This window comes from Thamnophis elegans, chromosome 8, assembly GCF_009769535.1.
Source record: "Thamnophis elegans isolate rThaEle1 chromosome 8, rThaEle1.pri, whole genome shotgun sequence".
NCBI lineage: Eukaryota > Metazoa > Chordata > Lepidosauria > Squamata > Colubridae > Thamnophis > Thamnophis elegans.
In genome coordinates, this window is record NC_045548.1 from 18,197,899 (window position 1) to 18,219,223 (window position 21,325).

Genomic DNA, 21,325 nt, shown 5'->3' on the forward strand with positions numbered 1-21,325 from the left:
AAAAGATGCAAGGTGGCGCAGTGGTTAAATGCAGCACTGCAGGCTACTTCAGCTGACTGCAGTTCTGCAGTTCGGCTGTTCAAATCTCACCGGCTCAGGGTTGACTCAGCCTTCCATCCTTCCGAGGTGGGTAAAATGAGGACCCGGATTGTTGTTGGGGGCAATAGGCTGACTCTGTAAACCGCTTAGAGAGGGCTGAAAGCCCTATGAAGCGGTATATAAGTCTAAAAGCTATTGCTATGATCACGACCTTGGGACACAGCAACAGTCCTAAGTATGAACCAGTTGCCAAGCATCTGGATTTTGATCACACTAGCATACTACAAAGGTAGTAAACTGTGAAAAACAGTCATAAATCATTTTTTCCAGTGCCCTTGTAACTTTGTGTGTATGGGGGGGGGGGGGTAACTAAAAGAACCGTTGTAAAATCGAGGACTACCTGTATTAAGAACGATGCACTGATCCTACTGATCCCCCCCCCCCCGGCCCCCTTCTGCTAGAAGCACTCTGCCTTTGTGGCTGCAGTGCAAATCTTCAGAATTAAACGGGAAATCGGGAGAGCGAGCAGGGAGCAGCGTGGAAATTTAAGAAAGAAAATCACGTGTGCTCCTTTCCCATTTGGCCTGCTCGCCACGCCCCTTGTCCACAGGGCCAAAAGCAAGCCGGGAAAGCCAGCGCCTCCCAGGCAAAGCGCGTCCGGGAGTTGACGAAAAGTTTGGGCTTGAGATCCCGGCCACGAAGAGGCCGGTGCACTTTCGACCCCGTCGGTTTCCAAGGCTTGCCTCCCGCAGGCCCGTCTCTATGGCAACCGGACGCGGTTGGATTCTGAGGCAGCACAGCTTAGGCTTCCTGCGCTCGTCGGTTGCCGCCGAGGCTCGGCGGGGAATTGGCGCCTCACCGCCGCCTCTCTTTATCCTGCCCGCCGGAGATAGTTCCATGGCGGTCACTTCTTCAGCGGGAGACGGGTAACCCCGAATGCGCTTGTTCTGACGGGTGGCGGGGCAAGCCGAGTTGAAGAGGCGGTCTTGACCGCGGAGCAACGTTTAGGCTGCTCGCTGTGGCTCTTGCCTCCCGGTCCCTGTGAAAAGGTCTCCCGTCGCCCACAGGCGTCGCCAATTTGCCCACCTTTCGTGGGCCTCTGTTAAAGAGACTTACACAGTCTCTATCTGTATAGGAGCGGTTGGGTTAGTGGAGGATTGCCGCCTTAATTCTTGGCGTCCCTGTGGAGAACTTCATCTCTCAAGTTTCTGCTTGTGGCTAGTTTTAAACCGCTGGATTGCTGTGATCCTGGGTTCCATTCGTGGCTTTCTTCTTTTATTGGTTGTGTAAGGGTATAAACTGCCAGAAACGTAAACTATGGTTGTCCCCGAGATTGGCCTCTAAAATATGTAACTATATAGCCTGAACCCGTTCTGAAGCCTCTGTGGTTGTCTCCTGCACACAAAAGAAGATATATAAATTAAAAACTACTTCTGGAACCAGAAATAAATTCAATATTAACGAATCAGCTAGGTCCAAAATCTTATGGGAATAAAGCTATTTTAGGTCTTTTTTTCCACCTTGAAATATCAAGAAAATAAGGTCTGAATATACTTTTGGAGAAAAATATATATTTCATATTTATTTAGTGTGTGTCATAGTGTACACGGGCTTGCAAACATGTATTGGCAATAGCACTTAGACTTATATACTGCTTTACAGCCCTCTCTAAGGTTTACAGGGTGAGCATATTGCCTCCAACAATCTGGGTCCTCATTTACATTTCACCTAGATTAAAAACACAGAAAAATATGAATGTTAAAAAGATCTATATTCAGAGACCAAAGTCTAGTCAAATTGACCATTGAAGCATGGCATCGTTTAGCTGGAGAAAAAAAATCAGATACTGGACCAGTATATGCCCTCAACTTATAACCGGTCACAGTGCAATTATGAACAATTTGATGTGGAAGCGCACAGTCACAGTGGGGGGAGCATGTGTAGAGTGTATGGAATGTATTCCATAGAATGGGAGCCACTATTGAGAAGCCCTGCCCTCTGGTCCTCTCTCCATGCATCTCCTAAGGAGTGGTGAGTTTGAGCAGGCTTTCTCTAGATCAGGGGTGTCAAACTCGCGTTGTCACGGAATCGTCAAATGATGTATCATGACTTTTACCCCTTTGCTAAACCAGGCACGGGCATGGCCAGCGTGTGGCACATCTGGCCCACGGGCTGCAAGTGTGACACCCCTGCTCTAGATGAATGCATCAAACAAACAAATTTGGCTGCGGTGAGGTGTTGATTGCTATATTCTAGTGCTGTACTATTTAGAACTCTAAAAGTAATAATCTTCATTTTGAATTGGGGATACACACTTACTAGCAATTAATGGAAAACCTTTACTGTAAAAGTAACTATGCTAGCAGGGTTGCCCTACTGGAAACTGGTGTGCTGCAATTTTAAAGATTTAATTGTATTTTTTTTTTAAGAATAAAAAAGGACAGAGTAAGTAACCAGGAGAGTTATCAGCATTGTAAGGATAAATGTAAAAGTAGGTGGAAATGACCTCCAGAAAAGGGGAAAAGAGGAAGGAGTCCCCTCATTTAATGGCCAGAGATGGAAATTGATTAGGTGATTAAAAATGGAGACAGGAAATTGTATCTTCAGTCTTGGAAGATTCTGTTAGCCTTCCAATAAAATAGAATTATTATTATTATGGTTTGTTGCACAGTGAGTCAAATGTTCCATTTTGGCATTTTTATCTAGTTATTAAGTCCATGAAGCTGAGATAGGCAGATATCCTATCTGTTTGATGGAGTTATTAATATTAAAATTATTTGCCTGTCTCGCCATGGGGCTTCTCTACTCTCTACTTCACATCCATAAAAAACAAATAAAAAGGAAGTTTAAACAAAGCAAAAGTAAAATAATTGAAAAATAAACAAGGAGAAAGAAAAACATAATACATCAACATGATTAGTACAAGAGACAGGTTAGTGAAAGGAGAGAACGGAAATTAGCAGAATTAGCTCATCCAGTTATATTTCCTATCTGGTTTAGAAAATTAAATTCTTGAATAATGTTTAAATGTCATTTTAAAATTATAAATCTATTATTACATTTAGATTAATGTACAAGGGTTGACAGATACCAGCACCATTTGAAAAAATAAGTTAAAATGAAAAGTTAGCCATGTAGCAAATAAGAAATTTATCCTGATTTAATAAATTTCTCGTATTTGTATTTGTATTTATTTGTCTTGTATGCCGCCCACTCCCGAAGGACTCCGGGCGGCTCACAATAGACAAGGGAAGGGGAAATAACTAGACAAAGACAACACTTTAAAAAACGCAACATTCACAGTTTCTGTGGGGCTGGGTGTTTCACAAGCCCCCCGGCCTGCTGGAGCAGCCAGGACTTGGTGGCTTTGCGGAAGGCCGGGAGGGTAGTGAGGGTCCGGATCTCCACAGGGAGGTCATTCCAGAGGGATGTCTCATGTCTTAAATGTTAAGTTTATGACAAGACAAACCTGAATTTGGTACAATTGGATTCATATGTGGTATTAATCATGGTTGCTTTAGCTATGGTTGAACTGCATACAGGTAATCCTCAACTTAGGACCACTCGACTGTTGTCAATTGAGTCGGATCAGATTTCTACAATTTTTACAGCAGTCATTAAGTGAATCACTATGGTGGTTAAGCGAATCCAGCTTCCCCAGTGGGCATTTTATTCAGTATTTACTATTCAGTAAAACATTAATTTCAATTTAGTTATATTCAAAATAAATTATATTGTTACCCAGAGTTGCTCAATAGTGAGATGATTGGCATATTAATTTAAGAAATATATTATTGTTTAGCATAATGAGTCTCCAGTTTTATATACTTTGTGTTCCTTAAATGAGCAATGTTTTGTATAAGGGACTGCTACAGTATGTTCTTTTGGTTTTTCCTTTATTCACTTTTAATGGCAATGTAACACATAGAACTAGTAATTATCCACCGTTTATAATTCTGTAGGGAAAGCTTGACTAAGTTATTGGCAAAGGAAGAGAGTTCCTGTTTGGGTCTTTCAAATGTGCAGTAGCCTACCAATATTTTTTCAAAGCATAGTAAGTATTTATACAGTACTTGAGTCAGAATAGTTTTAAAATTAAGTATTTGTTTGTTTTTCTAGTGCTGAGTCAGAATACTCATCAATAATGCAGCTTTCGAAAATGAAAGAGATATGCAGTTGGCAATTTAGAAAGCCAAATAAATCAAAATCTGTAATACATTTTGATAGGTAAGATGCATTTTTACTTTACAGCAGTAACTGAAAAATATTCACTCAGATATGTAAATCTCATTTGTTATATTCTTTCATAAAAGTAAACCAAGATATAATTATCATAATTTTGATGGTCTGGTTGTGCATACCATTAAACCATATTGATTGAATTTATATGGCACATAACATGGTAAAACAAGACTTACGAACAAGCTATATACAAAGCCAAAACTGAACAAAGCTTCATTTATGACTTGGTGCAATGCATGAACTCTATCATAGAAGAAGGAAAATGTCAAATGCAGCATCAGTATTTTTATTACATCAGTTTTTAAGGCATTAACTCATCAATAACTCTTGATATTTACTATAGAATATTTGGCTTTAGTTTCGGTGAAAGAATCTTTAATTTATCTTTTTTCAAGGTAGAAGATTCTATTTTTGATGAATTTTGAATAATTGTGGATGATTTAAACTGACAAATTGTCCCATAAACAAAACTGATTCAATCCAAAGGAAGAATGCCAATTGTAATTAATAGGATGTAATATAAATAATAATTAATATAGCTAGTAGAATTGAAATATTCTTTATTTTAGGACCATTATTTGGTATAAAATGGGAAATTGCATTACACTTTTTATATAGCCGTGATGGCAAACCTATGGCACATGTGCCACAGGTGGCACATGGAGCCATATTTGCCAGCACGGCAGCCCTCAGCTGATTTTTGGCCTTCCGGTGGGCCGGGGGAGGCCGTTTTCGCCCTACCCAGGCTTCAGGAAAGCCTGGGGAGCTTAGAGAGGTCAAAAAACAGGCCCAATGGGCCAACTAGAAGTTTGTTCCCAAACTTCCCCTTGGCTTGTTGGGCTGTTTTTTGACTTCCCCAGGATTTCAGGAAAGCCTCCGGAGCCTGGGGAGGGTGAAAAAGAAGCCTAATGGGCCGAATGATCGATTTCCACCTTCCAGAGGGCCCCCGGGGGTCCGGGGAGGCCGTTTTCACCCTCCCCAGGGTTCAGGAAAGCCTCTGGAGTCTGGGAGGGTGAAAACTCCCCCCCCCGTGTGTGTATGGTCGCACGTACATGCACATATGTAGGTTGGTGGAGCGCACACGCAATAACATGCATGCACAGTTTTCACACGCCTTTAGAAAAAGATTAGCCATCACTGTTATATAGCATACAATTATAGTGATTTTTCAGAATAATTTCAAAATGCAGAATATTTTTCTGTTCATGGCTTTAGTAGCATGAGATATTTGATTTCAACTTGAGATATTTGAAGGAAGCATCTTGATAATACTTAGCCAGAAGTAAAGAAGTGTACCTGTTTATATAATATCGTATTATATGAATATTTGCATTATATATGTATAGTGAAATTTGGTCAGGTCTCATATGCAGTGTTTTCCAAGGTTCCTACCAACTATTTTTCTTTATTACAATCATTGTTAAAATATCATTCAATAATCTTTGTACAAAGCCTTTGTGGATATAATCTATGAAAGCTGAAAGAAAGGCCCCTTAAATAGATGATTCAAAATTACATATTGTAATTTATATCGTGAGCATAAGATGTTTTCTATGCTTTGAAGAACTGTTTTCTTCAGTTTATGTTTGTAGGTGACTTAGTGGGTTTTGAGATTTTTAGTTTGATTTAATGAAGTTGTAATGTGAATCTTCAATTTTATTTGTAAATTACATTCCTTAAAATACATATTCCTGGCTATTATTTTTACTCAAATTACTACATTATTTTCTCATGTTCATTTCTGCAGCATACCGTCAGAAATACTTCTGAAAATATTATCCTACTTAGATGTTGCATCTCTACTGTGTATTGGCTGTGTGAGCAAGCTTTTTTATGATCTATCCAATGACAAGTAAGGTATAGCATGGGCTATGGCTACTACATAATGTATACATAATGTATAATCAGTATACATCAGTATAATGTAAAATATAAAAATCTTTGAAATATGTATAAGGGAAAAAGAAAGGGTTTCACTGTTTCAGTGCAATGAAGAAGAATATATAACTCAAGACATTATCCAATCAAGTTGTCTAATGTTTATATGAACAAAAATTGATTGTGTAATGTCTTAAACTATATATTATTTCGCATTCACTGCAGTGAGGACCATTTTGATTAAACATGATACTGTAAATAAATACAACAACATATGCATATGAGGTTCTGTAGTTATTTTATATACATTAGTAGTCTTTTTGCAAACAGTAACATCTTATTTTCACTAAGGCAGTTTTTGTAGATTTGAAGTATTTTTTAAAGTATGAAGAGCAACTTGCTATATTGATTTTTTTCTAGAAATTGATAAAAATTGATTAGTTAATATAAAATCTTTCGAAAATTGTATTTAATTTTTCAGCACTTACCAAAAAATCTAAGAAGTTGAAATTATGAAATTGGCTATACTTATAAAAGTGTTGGCTCATTGTTATTAGTGACATTGTTGCCATTGGTTTAATTAAAACATGGATTTGTAAAGTATCATAGTGGTAAATGTTTAAGAATTACCTGGATTCTTAATGTAGCTCAGCTGGCTCATTATTGTAACCTTGTTGCTAGCCATAGGACAGCTTATTAGTATACTAGATAGGAAGACTCACCTCTGCTATCAATCAGTTTGTGAAATTCCATAAAGTTGGAATTAGCTCTTATATGTAGGTGTAAACCAGTTCCAGCATATCACTGGATTTGTCCCACCCACAGCCTTAAAGGAGATCTTCCCTACATTAAATTTAAATATATGATTGAATCCTGTTAGTAATTTATCACTGGAATGTATATCTGAATATTAACTTATTTTTAAGTTTTGTTATGTAATGATTTTGATAACTGTCATAGTATTTATGTTTGTATGTGTGTTTTCAATAGTGTTATCTGGTTCAAAATATACTCTAAGTCTTTTCTACCTAAAAGAAAAGTATGGAGAACTAAATCTGACCAGGAAAAAGACTGCACATCTCTGAGCTTTCCGGAATTGCAAGATGCCAAGTCAAGATGCTGGAAAAGAGAGTACTTTATGAAAAAAATAGCTGCTCAAAGATCCAGTGTAATTCAGCTTCTTAAGCCAATTAACACTTACACTGGTCTTCCACTTAAAACCAAAGAAGCTATCAAGTAAGAAGTGTTAATCACATAAGATTTTAATAAAAGGTTACATTTAAAAGCTTTATATTTTATTTATAAATTTCTGTTAATTAGGGGAACATGTGAAAGATATTTATTTCTGATTAATATTTAGTTGTAAGATCGGAAGTACAAATTCCAACAGTTGAATAATATAGATGATTAGATATATGTAAATCTTGTTGAAAAGAGCCTATCTTGGTGGGGAAATAATGTATATATATTAAACATAGTGGTAATTGTTAAACATTTGGATAAGCTATTTCTTTATTAAAGGGATGGTATAAAGCCTTCAACACTTCTTTTTCCTTTCCAATCACAGAATCTCTGCTCTGAGATGGGTAATCTTATTAAAGGATCAAAATGGAAAGGAACATGAAATGGATCAGGCTGACATTTCTTTTAATGAAACGTCTGTTACTGTATATTGGTATAATAAAAAATGGCCTCCCTTAGATACCTTGTCAACTTTGCAGTTATTTGGAGTGACCCCAGTACTTTTGGGTGAGGATAAAGTACATAATAATAATGGGTAAGTTAATTTAAAAGTTGTTCTTTAAGTTATATCTTTGTCCGTATAATTTTAATTTATTAGTGTAATATGCTGTAGATGCATTTTAACTTATATGAACAACACAATAGTGAAAGTAGCGATCAGATTGGAAATCCACGGAATGCTATTTAAGACTGTTTAACATCATGATTGCTATTTTTGGCTAGGGCAGAAAAAGGGGAAGCAAAAAGATGTGCATATGCAGCATCATATGACAGAAATATGATTCCTTCTAGATCCAAGGAAGTATTATTAATGACCAATTTCTGTATGTTGGGGGATCCTTTGTGCACTCTGGTTGTTTTTTGAAGACTTTTCATTACCTGTAATATCATCAGAAATAGAAGGTCTTCTAGCCCTAATGAAGTTACCTAGTTAGATAATGAAACATCTGCAAGAAAACCACTAAGCTCAGTGAGCACGAAAGACTCCATTGTTGAAACCTGAGCTACAAATGTTCTGTTCTATTGATTTGGTGTGTTTCTTGTCTTACTATTGGGACAGTGTACTGTTGAGATACATCTATTTATAAAGATGTGAGAGACTGCTCACCTTAAATTACAAGAAAGTTAATTTCCATTCCATAATAGCCCCTTAATAAAAAGCTCTTGGGAGAATTGGAGAAGGGTTGGATTAACAGTGATTAGAATAGTTTATCCTCAGCTTCAGAAATTCTCAGGTCGATTATGGAGCAGTTACTCTCTCTCAGCCCAACATTATCACCTAAGATGGTTGTGTTAGAAAATGGAAAGAGAGAGAATGTTATGTATGTCACCTTGAATGGTATGAGGGTGGGATGTAAAGAAATAAATATATAGTCCTGTCTTATAAACTAATTGAAAATCAGTGGATTTGCAACTCCTTTTAGTTTACGTTATTGCTAGTAATTGCACATTAAAAAGTTGAAATATTGTTGAACTTCAATTACTAACTGCGCGTTTTGTGTTTAACTAACTTAATATCCTTAAAGCCCATGGCAACGTTCTTTAGTTTCTGAATACAAGGTGGCTAACATGACTGAAAATGCAAAAATGATTGGTTGTGATGCACTTGTTGAACTCTACCATTTTGACCAAGGGTTCATGCTGGGTCTTTGGAAGGTAAGATTGTTTTTTCAATGAATAACTTTTTTGGGGGAAATATTTGTTTTTACTGCTTATGCATAGCAATTAAAATTGGTATGTTAATGTAGCAAATGTTGTATGACAGAACTGTTTGTGCTAATATTTGCTGACTTGTTCTATTTTTTAAAATTACCATAAGACTAATTATTTAGTTTTGCTGATTAGCAGTGATTTAGTTCTTGCTTTATTCCTTGGAAGAGTTTATATACATTTGTAGACTTTGTTTAGGTAGTAAGGGAGTCATGCTGTGTACCTCTCCTCCAATGAAGCTAAAGGGGTAAGGATCTGGACATTCACCTTCTCTGTGGTTTGCCACAAATAGAAATACAATTTCTGTTAACATTTAGAAGAAAAGTAAAATCAATCCTCATTTGATGGGTCTTTGGACGTAATTTTTAGGGATGCTATTGCCATACATTTATTGAGTTCATGTTTTTGATGTTTTAATTAATTAAATTAATTAATATCAGTTAATTGATATGGTGTAGAAATGATGTAAAATAAATATTGGGATTATTGTGGATTGATCAGAATAGTAATAGCAATAGCACTTAGACTTATATTATATTGAGCCAAGGTGGCGCAGTGGTTAAATGCAGCACTGCAGGCTACTGCTAGATCAGCAGTTCAGCGGTTCAAATCTCACCGGCTCAGGGTTGACTCAGCCTTCCATCCTTCCGAGGTGGGTAAAATGAGGACCCAGATTGTTGGGGGCAATATGCTGACTCTCTGTAAACCGCTTAGAGAGGCCTGAAAGGCCTATGAAGCGGTATATAAGTCTACTGCTATTGCTATTATATACCGCTTCACTGTGCCCTCTCTAAGCGGTTTACAAAGTCAGCATATTGCCCCTAACAATCTGGGTCTTCATTTTATCCACCTTGGAAGGATAGAAAGCTGAGTCAACCTTGAGCCTGGTGAGACTCTAATTTACATCCAAGTAAACTTCCATTCTGGAGATAGTTATTTCTTGATTAAATATTCCTGCTTCTGTGTTTCTTTTATTTTTCAGCCTCTTATGAATAGGGATGAAATTCTATATATCAGAATGAATGCAAAACAAACTTCTGTTTTGTGTGATACTTTTTCAGCTAAAAAGATCTATTCATTTGTGATCTGGCTTGTGTTAAAAATTTAGAAAACTTATTGAAAATGTGATAACCTAGGAAAAAACAACAGACTGCTCAGTTGAACAATTAACATTTAATAATTGATGTTATGAATTTGTTGCATTGAAGGCATTATAGCTGTACACATGAAACCAGTTCAATTTCTGTATCAGAACATATAAAAGTCACTTTTTATGGAGATACAGATCTACCAGCTGTTGGCTTTATAAGTAATTTACTAATTCTGGCCAAGTTAAGATTCTTCTATATGAAATATGTGAGGAATGTAGCAGAGGAAAGTGATAACTGAATTGTAATGGGAGTAGAAATTTGATGAAATAGAATATTCAATTATCTAAGTAATTGATAATAAACTGATAAATTTAACATTATATTAGCATTTGGACACTTCTATGTTTTGGTCCTGGGAGATACACTGCAATACAGTGACAATCTTAAATTATTATTTATATTGAAAATTGATAAACTTGCTCACTCCTCTTGTGTTGCTTTGGAATTATAGAATAATGAATACAACTTCATATTTTTAGTATGATTTAGATTAAAGAAGAAGTAGGAAATTATCGCAAAAATTAGTATTTATCATTTTGATTTTTCTTTATAGATAGTAATTAATCATTTTAAAGTGGTTTCTGTTTCTCTTTCATAGGATTTTTCTTTTTGTACAAAAATTCAGATTCAGGCAAAACCAATATTTTGAGATGAAGCACACCAATTTTAGAAAAGATTTTCATAACTTCAAAATCATATATGTAGGCATCCACAGAGCTCTGACTCTTATTTGTTACTTTTCAGCTTTGATTTGCTATAATTTATATTTCTGATGGCTCCACCAAAAATAAAACTTTGACATTTTATTTAAAATACCACAGCCAGGTGGGGTAAAATTTGATTTAGTGATGAAAAGATCTGGTTCAAATCATTGTGAACTTTGAGATAGTGATACAATCAAATCATATTAGTCCCTCTCAAAATTTTGGATTTCTAGTTATATCAGGGTAAGGAATATCCTTAGTTAAGTAAATTCTCCATGTCATTATCTTGTTGTCCAATCTCTTGTCTTAAATAGTCTCTGAGCTGTATGAGCTAACTTTAATTTATGGAAAAGTTTAGTCCATTCATTGCCACCACAACCATGATATTTGGCCCTACTGCATTCAGGAAGAGGAATTATCATCTCTGACTAAAATGTGGAATAGGTAATTCCTGGAAAAGGAGCTTTTGCAGTTCCAAACAACACTTTAAATAATTTATACAGGTGAGTAGCTCAAAAATCCCTGTACCTGTTTCAGCTGATGAAACAGTTGCCGTAAACTCTATATTGCTGAAAAATTCATTGAATCCTTTTGAAAACTATGAGCAACAGAGCCTGACTTTTTCGAATCTCATTATACTCCAGGTTCAAGTGGAATCTGATTATATATGGAATAACTTGGACTAAACTGGCTTATTTTTGGAACTTTGCTTCTGATCATTAAAATGATGATGTAGTCTCTGCAAACTCTTATTTTAATACTGTAGTTGTATAATTTAAAAAAAACATCAGAAATAGATTGTGATCACACTAGAACTAAAATACCTTTATGTTGTCTTAAAAGGATTTTACTTATCAAAGACCTTAAAGAAAGGTAAATACTTTAATCTTGAAAGGTATGCTATTTGTAATTATTTTGTAGAAAGGTGAGATTGCTTTTGTTATGGCAAGTCTTCATTACCACCAGCTCATTGAAAGAAGCACTTTTGGTTCTGCTACAATGTAAGTACTTATTTTAGTTGTTTTAACAGAGATGCTCATATCTGAGATCCTTCTCAAAACTGAAAAGAAAGATGTGTTCTAAGAAAAATAATATTTGTTTTAGTAATATCACTTTTCCAAGTGTTTGGAAGAGCATCATACTAGTTCTCTTCTTGGATATTGTTGGCTGGAGAAAATTAGAGCAGCAGATTTGTACCTTTGTAGAGAGGAATATTATGGGAGTAAAAAGTGTATCTAGATGTAAAACAAAGGCTTAAAGTATTTTTGTGGTAATATAAAAAAGCTAGGTTAAGATCCCACTTGGTTTTCTCAGATTGTGTTAATCTGGAGTAGCTATGCTACTCTTTGAAGGAACAATTGTTTTTTTGTATTCTTTTCTGGATGTATATCTATATACGTATATTGTGGGACAACAAATAAATTTGTTCAGCTGATGTTAATGTAACTAGTGAAGTCATCCTAAGTTGTGAGAAGCAAAACTAGATATGACTTCATAATAATAATAATAATAATAATAATAATAATAATAATAATTATTATTATTACGAATTTACGTAATATTTCGTATTACAAAAATATGTTACGACGTCCTAGGCCCCTGGGTGGGGCCCGACTAGTAACCAATGCCAAATCCGGCGAAACAACTGGCCGCTGTGATACAATTGTATAATAATAATAATAATAATAATAATAATAATAATAATAAGTCCTGGTATCACATGAAAAAATCGCAAGATACCAGGACTTAAAAATCGAAATTCAACGACTATGGCACAAACCAGCAGTGATAATTCCAGTGGTAATTGGCACACTGGGTGCTATTCCAAAAGCACTGGAATTACATTTAAAACAGTTAAAAATTGACAAAATCACCATCAGTCAAATGCAAAAAGCCGCACTGCTTGGATCTGCACGCATATTACGAAAATACGTTACGACGTCCTAGGCCCCTGGGTGGGGCCCGACTAGTAACCAATGCCAAATCCGGCGAAACAACTGGCCGCTGTGATACAATTGTATAATAATAATAATAATTGGCATAATAAGACAGTTTCTAATCAATGATGATCAACTGGAAACAGTTAATATCAATGAAGCAATCTTTCAGAGTCTTACTATCAGTGCTACTGTTTGTCATTGCACTGATTCTTCTGTCACCAATACTCAATAAGTCAGACCATAGATATCAAGCATCAAAAACATGTCAGGCTGTCCCACCCTCTTTACATGGATGATTTGAAGCTTTATGAAAAAACATCATCAGAAATATAAATAGCAATAGAGTTTGTAAAAACTAAAGGAATCAATAAGCCTAGAAATAACATGAAGAGTTATAACATGAATAACCATATAATATATATAACTATATAATAGAAATAACATGAATAACTAGAGCCGAGGTGGCGCAGTGGTTAAATGCAGCACTGCAGGCTACTTAGCTGACTACAGTTCTGCAGTTCGGCTGTTCAAATCTCACCGGCTCAGGGTTGACTCAGCCTTCCATCCTTCCGAGGTGGGTAACATGAGGACCCGGATTGTTGTTGGGGGCAATATGCTGACTCTGTTAACCGCTTAGAGAGGGCTGAAAGCCCTATGAAGCGGTATATAAGTCTAACTGCTATTGCTATTGCTATTGCTAAGAGTCTGGATGAAGACAATCACTAAAAATACCTGGGTATTCTTTAAACTGACTTCAAGAACATTGAAATTAAGAGGAAGATTAGAAGTGAATACACCATGAAAGTGAATATCTTAAAAGTTCAAACTCAATAGAGTAAATACCAATGAGGCAATTAGCATCTGGGCATTTCCAGTCATTAGATACACAGCTAGAAATAGTGACTGGGTTCAAGCAGAACTAAAAGCCCTGGATAGGAAGATAAGAAAAACAATGACAATGACTCATGCACTTCATCCACACAGCAGTGTTGACAGGCTCTACTTATCAAGGGAAATAGAAATGTTCCAAATATAGCAGATAGTTGAAGAAGAAAAAAAGGGTATTGAAAGAATATCTGAAGGACAGTGAAGAAGATGCTAATACAACAGGAAGGCTTACTGAGTACTGGAGAGATGACATTGGCTTACATGAAAGACTAAATGAAGAACAGAACAGACATGGCAAGATAAAATATTACATGGCGATTACATAAAAAAACTACCATGAAAAGCAAATAACTAGATCAGGGGTGTCAAACTCATGGCATCCCATTGCCATCATGTGATCTTTTGTGATTTTTTTCCCCATTTGCGGAGCGGGCATAGCCTGCATGTGACACATCTGCCCCGCGGGCTGTCAGTTTGACACCCCTGAACTAGATGATCTGACAATGCGTAAGAGCAGGAAAGTTGAAGAAAGACAGAAGGTTTAATTCTCGCTGCACAAGATCAATCATTGAGAACAAATACATACAAAGAATTGAGAAGACAGGAACAGGTAGCAAATCCTGCTTCTGCAAAGAAGCTGAAGAAACAGTGAATCACCTGGTTAGCTGCTACAAGAAGATGACATAGACTGAATTATAAACAACAGCATGACAAATTAGCAACAAGGATAGGAATATCTGCAAGAAATACCATTTGCCTGTGAGAAAGATCTGGTGGAATCATAAAACAGACAAAGTAATAGAAAATGAAGAAACTAAAGTGATCTGGGACTTTAAGACTCAAATAAACAAACACCTGCCACCTAAGTTTTAACAATTGTTAATAAGAAACACAAAAGTCTATTTTATAAAGAGTTTATATAAGCTGTTTACACAACCATATCATAAGATAAGATTGTATAAACAGTAAGACATTTACAATTTTAGTTATATTTTAAATCCCCCAAAGAGATTCATTTTTATATATTAAATTAATAGTTTAATTGCTAAAGAATACTCAGATGATAACCCAATATAAATTAAAATATTTGAGAGCTGAAACTAGATCTGAGAAATGGGACTGAAAACTCTTCTCCCCATGTGAAGCTCATGATTTAACATTTTATGTAGTCATTATAAGCCCTATACATGCAATCTTCTCCATTTTTTTCCAGGAGACATTATGAAGCCCCTATTAAGGCTATTCCAGATGATATTGATCCTGAGTATGGCCTGCATGGCTATCAGCTGCATATTGACTTACAGAGTAGAGGAAATAATTATATATGTAGTACATTTCGCAGTTTGTTTTGTAAAAAAGGTACTGCTTGAACGGCAGACTTGCTAATGTTTCTTTGGGGGGGGGGAGTGCTTTTAAACTACTTTTCAGAGGAATAAGCATGCAATCTCAATAAGTCTCATTACAGCAAAGATACAGTATTTTTTTATAAATAATTTTCTTTGTTAGATTTTTCTACTTCAGTATAGAACAGAGTTAAATACAGTGAACCAATAAATGAAAGTGTGCTTGTTTATTTAATTGTAGTCTTCAGTCTAAATGTTTACCTGACTTACAGAATATTTTTTTCCTGAGATAAAGCTTACAAACTAGAAAGACATGGCATGTAAGAAAATGAGGAAGAAGAAAATACAAAATCTTTAACAAAACTTAGCATTAATTTTGAAGAATTTTATGATTTCTATTACAGCCAGCTATGAAAGTACAAGGCCAAATCTTTATTTATGAAAACATTTTTTGAATAATGATTATTACCATTCAGTTTAACTTCTAAAAGTCTTCAGTGTAATTGCCCGCCAAAGACACTTAAAGCTTTGAGTAGGTACAGCAGAGGAGCACAAAAAAGAATATGTATTCACATTGAAGTTGATTAATGACATTTCTTTTATATATATTTAAAAAGTAAGATAAGAAAAATCAAAGAAAGTTAAAAGTGCAAGAAAGGGAAAAAGTAAACATATGTAGAAAAAGTAAAATATACAAAGAAGTGGCTTCTGTTCTTGTTTACAGTAGTTTTAAGTAAAATGATAAATTGACCTCTTATTCTGAGGTTACAGCATGATTTTATTCGTTCTATAATTTGTATAATAAAACCATAAATTCACTTTTGTCTTGTTTTATGCCAAAAATCCTTAAGGGTTTTCCAGTCAGCAATAAATGTAGATAGTATATTTTCTTTAATCAAAGAAGTCAAGCTGACCTTTTCATCAAATCCCATCTTCACCAACCATTCCTCTATTCTGGGTAATTTTGAATATTTCTGTCGTTCTGCATACAATAATTTCGCTGCAGTTCTCATGTACAAAAACAAAATGCTATGATTTTTTCCTTATTGTTTGTTCATCAATTCTAAAATACAGACTCTTGATCTCAATTGTATATTAATCTTTAAAATCCTCCAAATCAGTGTATGTATTTGAATCCAAAATTTTCTAGCTTTTATAAATCTACCAAACATGATAAAATACCCTTCCTTTTTTTCCGAGAAAAAAATGAAATGCCTTCATATATTCTAGACAATTTCTTTGGTTATATATACCAATGATGCATCATTTTATAAAAATTATCTTTAAGATTTTAACAGTGCAAATTTCAGTTGTTTCAGCCACACATTTGTCACTGTTCAACCTGTATATTATAACCAAATCTTTGTCATACATTTTTTCACTTCTTGTTCTGTTTAAAATTTCAGTAAGTTTATACATTTTAACAATTATATGCTCTTCATTTCTACACAATTCTATTTCAAAATTAAACTAATGTTCAAAACCATAAACTCTTCTCCACCTGAAATCTTTCTAATAACTGTAAATAACAAAACCATTAGCAATTATATTCTGCTTCAGTTCTTGATTTTTTAATGTATTTCTCAACAAAATTCTAGCATCTCACGATAGGGTACACATTTATGTTTGTCTATTATTTCTCATCTGTATGATGCTTCCTCTGCTGAAAATCAAACAAAAGATATTTTTGGCCACAATCTGGGTTTGATTCATGGTATTTCCTGTACAATTTGTTCTCCAAAAACATTTGCTTACTGATCTATAGGTGTCACGAAAGACAAGTAGTACAAAGGGCTAACAAATAATTTAGAATATTACAATTAAAATGAAATGGCATTAAAAAAAAAGTTTGGTAGCCAAGGTAGCCCAAGAACGTTAAGTCATATAACAGAATATGGTAGTACCTTAAAGTGCTAGTCATTAAATAAAAAAAATTAAAGTAACAAAACTGTTATTGCCTTTGATAGTATTGTAATCTCTGTTTATTCCATTTTCCAATGGACCATGACTGTAACCTAGGAAATATTCCTCATTCATTTATAGGTAGCATAAATCTTACTGAGCAAAGACAAAAAGAATTGACATATTCTTTCAACATATCATTATTAGCCATGACATGATATAATTATGTTTTAATTTATTTTCAGAATATATTAGAAATGGATATCTCAGGCTTACAGTAATCAGTTACAAAAAGGAAGCTCAACATCTTCCTCTTGATGGAAACATTGGATTGTTTTGGAGGACAGATGCATTTGAAGGCATTATCAAGGTAATTTGCAATTACTGAATTGTGGAAATAGTTGATTCTGCTTATAAAACAAGTTTTAATGTGGCTAATGTACTGTATAAAACAGTACTTTTACTGTAAATAAATGCATCATACACTATATAAAAGTTATAGTTCTACAAAATTACCCTAAAAAAACAACAATCCACAATATACAGTTATTTTGAATACAATTTTTCTGATACAGAATAGATTTGAAATACAAATTTGATGGATTATAAGAATCCATTATAAGAATGATAATAGTTACTTTAAAAAAATGTTACTTCCTACTAATCTAGAATATAAGACTCACATTTTCACTGTCCTGTATAATCAACAATTATAATTATAAAAAATATATATCTGTCTTATTCCCTGATAATTTTGTTGCAAAGATTTTTTAAAGCTAGCATGATATTTTTTTGATTATTTTCTACAACTGCTAAAGGTTATTTTATGGAAAGGATTTTACATTCTTCATTGGAATGGAAATGACAGACAATAAGACTGATTTTCTTTCTTTCTTTCTGCTGTATTACAGAATTGTTTCATTATGGATCTGACTCTTCTGGATGATTCACAAAAAACATTTTGGTGCATTAGTGTTCCAGTGGACATGAAATTATCAGTCAAAAAATATACTCTCTATCAGTTTCTGGGACCTTGTTATTGTATGAATTATAAGGATTCAACTGGAAAAGTGTACATGGAATTAATATGGATGGAAGAAACAAATGAGTACCTTATAGTCAATCTAGTCATTTATTTGAGCACCCAGAAAGTTAATAGTCGTTTTGGCACAAATTACTGAATTTTTTTTTTAGCAGTACTGATTTTCTTAAGAATAATTCTTTTTTTAATTATTTTTCTCCCTAAAATATGTGTTATAAATGCCCATTGTAAAAAAATTGGTTTTCTTCATTGTGTTTGACTAAAAAGAAAAGCTTTTATTTTGGGGATAGTCTTATAGTTTGATTATTTATAGTTGTAAAATAAATGGTGCTCTCTCTTTGAGTTATTGTTTGAAAAAATTCCACATTGCATTAAAAACATTACACACGTGTTAGGGAAAATTTCTAGATTTTGAAGCCATATGAGGGAAATTAATATGACTGTGTTTAAACAAACCAAGTATTCTGGTATGTATGCCTGTATATACTGATTTATTCATTTAGAGTTTAAAATTAATTGCTGGATAAAATAGCTAATACCAATTGTTCTATTTGTCCTTATAGCACACAATTTAAGAAATGGTTCCCTATGAAAATTTTATTTGGAAAATAATACCTATAGAAGGTTATGAAGCAAAATATAATAAACTTTGAATGCTATATTATGTATAGAGGGAGTATGTTTATATATAAATCTCTCTTCTATGACATTTATTTGTTAGATTTATAGCTTTTGTTTTGTATTGGAGTTCAGCTCTTTGTGTATTGTGTGATAATAGGTTTGATGGAAGCAGACGTTGAAACCATAGGGAATCTCATTCTATGTTATATTCCACATAAAGAAGTGAGATATGCTGTATAACAGTGTGGAGAAGGAAAAGCTGGCTTCCAATAAGCAAAGTGGGAGAATGCACTTAATGACTGAAAGATTCAATTAACAATTAACAACCATGGCAAAAAAGGTTTTAAAATCATGTGGGACTCATTTAACAACCATCATGCTTAGCAATGGAAATTCTGGTCCCAGTTGTCATAAAGTCAGGGACTACATGTATTATATAAAAGTCAATTTGTTCCTTATTTCTCCGTTTACCAAGTTTCTATGTTATCTTCTATCTTCCCCCCATTCCATTATGTTAACTTACAGACTTAAAAAAAACTAAACTAAAAAGATAACTTCAACACCAAAAAGATACAGCACACACCATTTCCTTTTCCTGTTTGTCTTTATCATGACAACCTTATGAAGTAGGTTGTGCTGAGAGAGAAAGTTCAAAATCATTAGGACGTTTTTGTGGCTGAAGCTAAACAAGGTCCTGGGTCTTTGTATGGTTAGTTCAACCCTTTAAACTTTGATTTATGAAAATAGAAATGTTCAAAGCTACTGCTTTTGGGAATCCCAACAGAGCAGTTGTTTTCACTGTAATTCCCTGTCGAAAGAGAAAGGATGATCTTGCTTAGGGCGGAGAAGTATACCTTAGGCTTTAATTGTTAATTAAGAAACAGACTTTAAAAAGGTGAATCATATTGCATATAAGTTAGTGAAAAATCAGTAGGAGTGGTTGAATTCTAATCTTACAACATGAGGGGTGCTATCTGAGCTTGGTTGTTTTCTTGGAGAGGTTTCATTCATCAAACTAGGTAATATCAGTGCTAATAGGGAGTGGGGTTTGCTCTCAATTTATATTCTATTTTACAACAAGTGTTGAATTAGGCTGACTTAGTTCATCTGTAGTGCAAGACAAATTGTAAATTGCAAAATTGCTTTTAAACACTAGATACTGAAGCTCTGCAGAGCAGGAAGATAAACTTTCTGCATTTGTGGAGACCACCTCACGTACTGATTGATCTGGAGCACTGTAAAATTTCACATTCAACCTTATCAGAGAAACCCAATCTTAATTATTCACAGTTCCAACACGGGCTTCATTTTCCCAGTTATACAAGTCATTCCTATGAACAAATCTGGTTAGTTGATAAGCCAGTTTACCTCTTGCTGTAAAGTTCCTCATCTTGATTTTTGCTGCTTAGACCAAATAGAAGCAAAACCTATAATCCAAATTGCAGCTTTTGAAAAAAGCACCTGGCCACTACACTTCAGTATCATGCCACTATTATTCTTTTATATGTGAAAATTTATATTTATTCATGGGTAGGCTTTCTCATGCATTCCAGCAACTCAGATTTCTGGGAAATTGGCCAAATGCATATACTATAGTTGGAAATACAGAGAAGAGTACCATAAATTTGTTTTCCTTTCTGCATGAAGAAAGTAGAGGATTTCTTGTATTCCATGAACTATTGAAATTCTGTGGAAGGACACTGATTATTTTTGCACTTACCTGTTGAAGCATGCTGTTCTTTTCCTATTATTAATGTGCCAAGGCTGGCAGAAGTAAATAAAATCACATTACCAACTTGTCCTGTTTTCGTGCTTTGTGAGACACATTACCTCATAGCACTTCAAATATTAAGATGAATCACAGTTTCCACAGGCCCCACAGTAGATTGGTGGGATTTGTGGGCTTTGGGGGAACTTTTAATAACAAACATATCTGCCCAGCGTCACTTAAATAAGATGGGCACCCATGCAAATCAATATCACACAAAACTACTGTTTAATTGTTCAATAATCAATGCTATCTGTGTTAAACTATAAGAATACACTACTATGACCCAAGATAATGAAGAAGCTCTATCTGACAATATAGGTCCATATCAGCTGACCTATAATTCAGCTGAATAAGTATTTGCAATTAAGTGAATATGATCAGCACAAGTAGCTCTTAATGACTTCCCTATTTACTGAACATTCAAAGTTATGACGGCTCTGAAAATTGTAATTTTATGAGGTGTTTTGGAACTGGTGGGCCTGTGTGTTCATCATAGTGTCCCTGGTCATGTGATTTCCATTTATGCATTTTACAGCTGACTTCTGACAAGTGGCGTCAAGGGAAAAGCAGCTAGTAAAATCTCAAGTCATTGATATCTTGCTTAGACGTTGATTCACCAAGGCTGCCAGACATCTGAGGACAAAAGAACAACCATATCACAAGAGAAGTGAGCACTCTGCAAAGCCAGAGCTTCAAATGCTGCAAAACAATGCCCACATATGTCTGCCCAACGTGTGGCCATGTAGGCCTTACCAGCCACCTACAAACACATTGTGGACAGTCCACAACCTGTTAGATGTCAAGGTCATCTTCGAACAAGATGGACGAACTTCATCAGCAACTGTACCACTT

At 34.7% G+C, this 21,325-nt stretch overlaps 1 protein-coding gene across 1 annotated transcript; it reads left to right on the plus strand.

The window, feature by feature from the left end:
- The first annotated feature begins 668 nt into the window (after window positions 1-668).
- On the plus strand, window positions 669-19,574 carry FBXO15 (F-box protein 15). The gene is made up of 10 exons (XM_032223054.1): window positions 669-965; window positions 4,159-4,266; window positions 6,029-6,133; window positions 7,150-7,395; window positions 7,727-7,936; window positions 8,928-9,057; window positions 11,888-11,967; window positions 15,008-15,153; window positions 17,285-17,409; window positions 17,951-19,574. Exons 1-10 carry the CDS (start codon window positions 802-804, stop codon window positions 18,218-18,220), a joined length of 1,584 nt encoding a protein of 527 aa, XP_032078945.1. The 5' UTR covers window positions 669-801; the 3' UTR covers window positions 18,221-19,574.
- The last annotated feature ends 1,751 nt before the right edge of the window (window positions 19,575-21,325 follow it).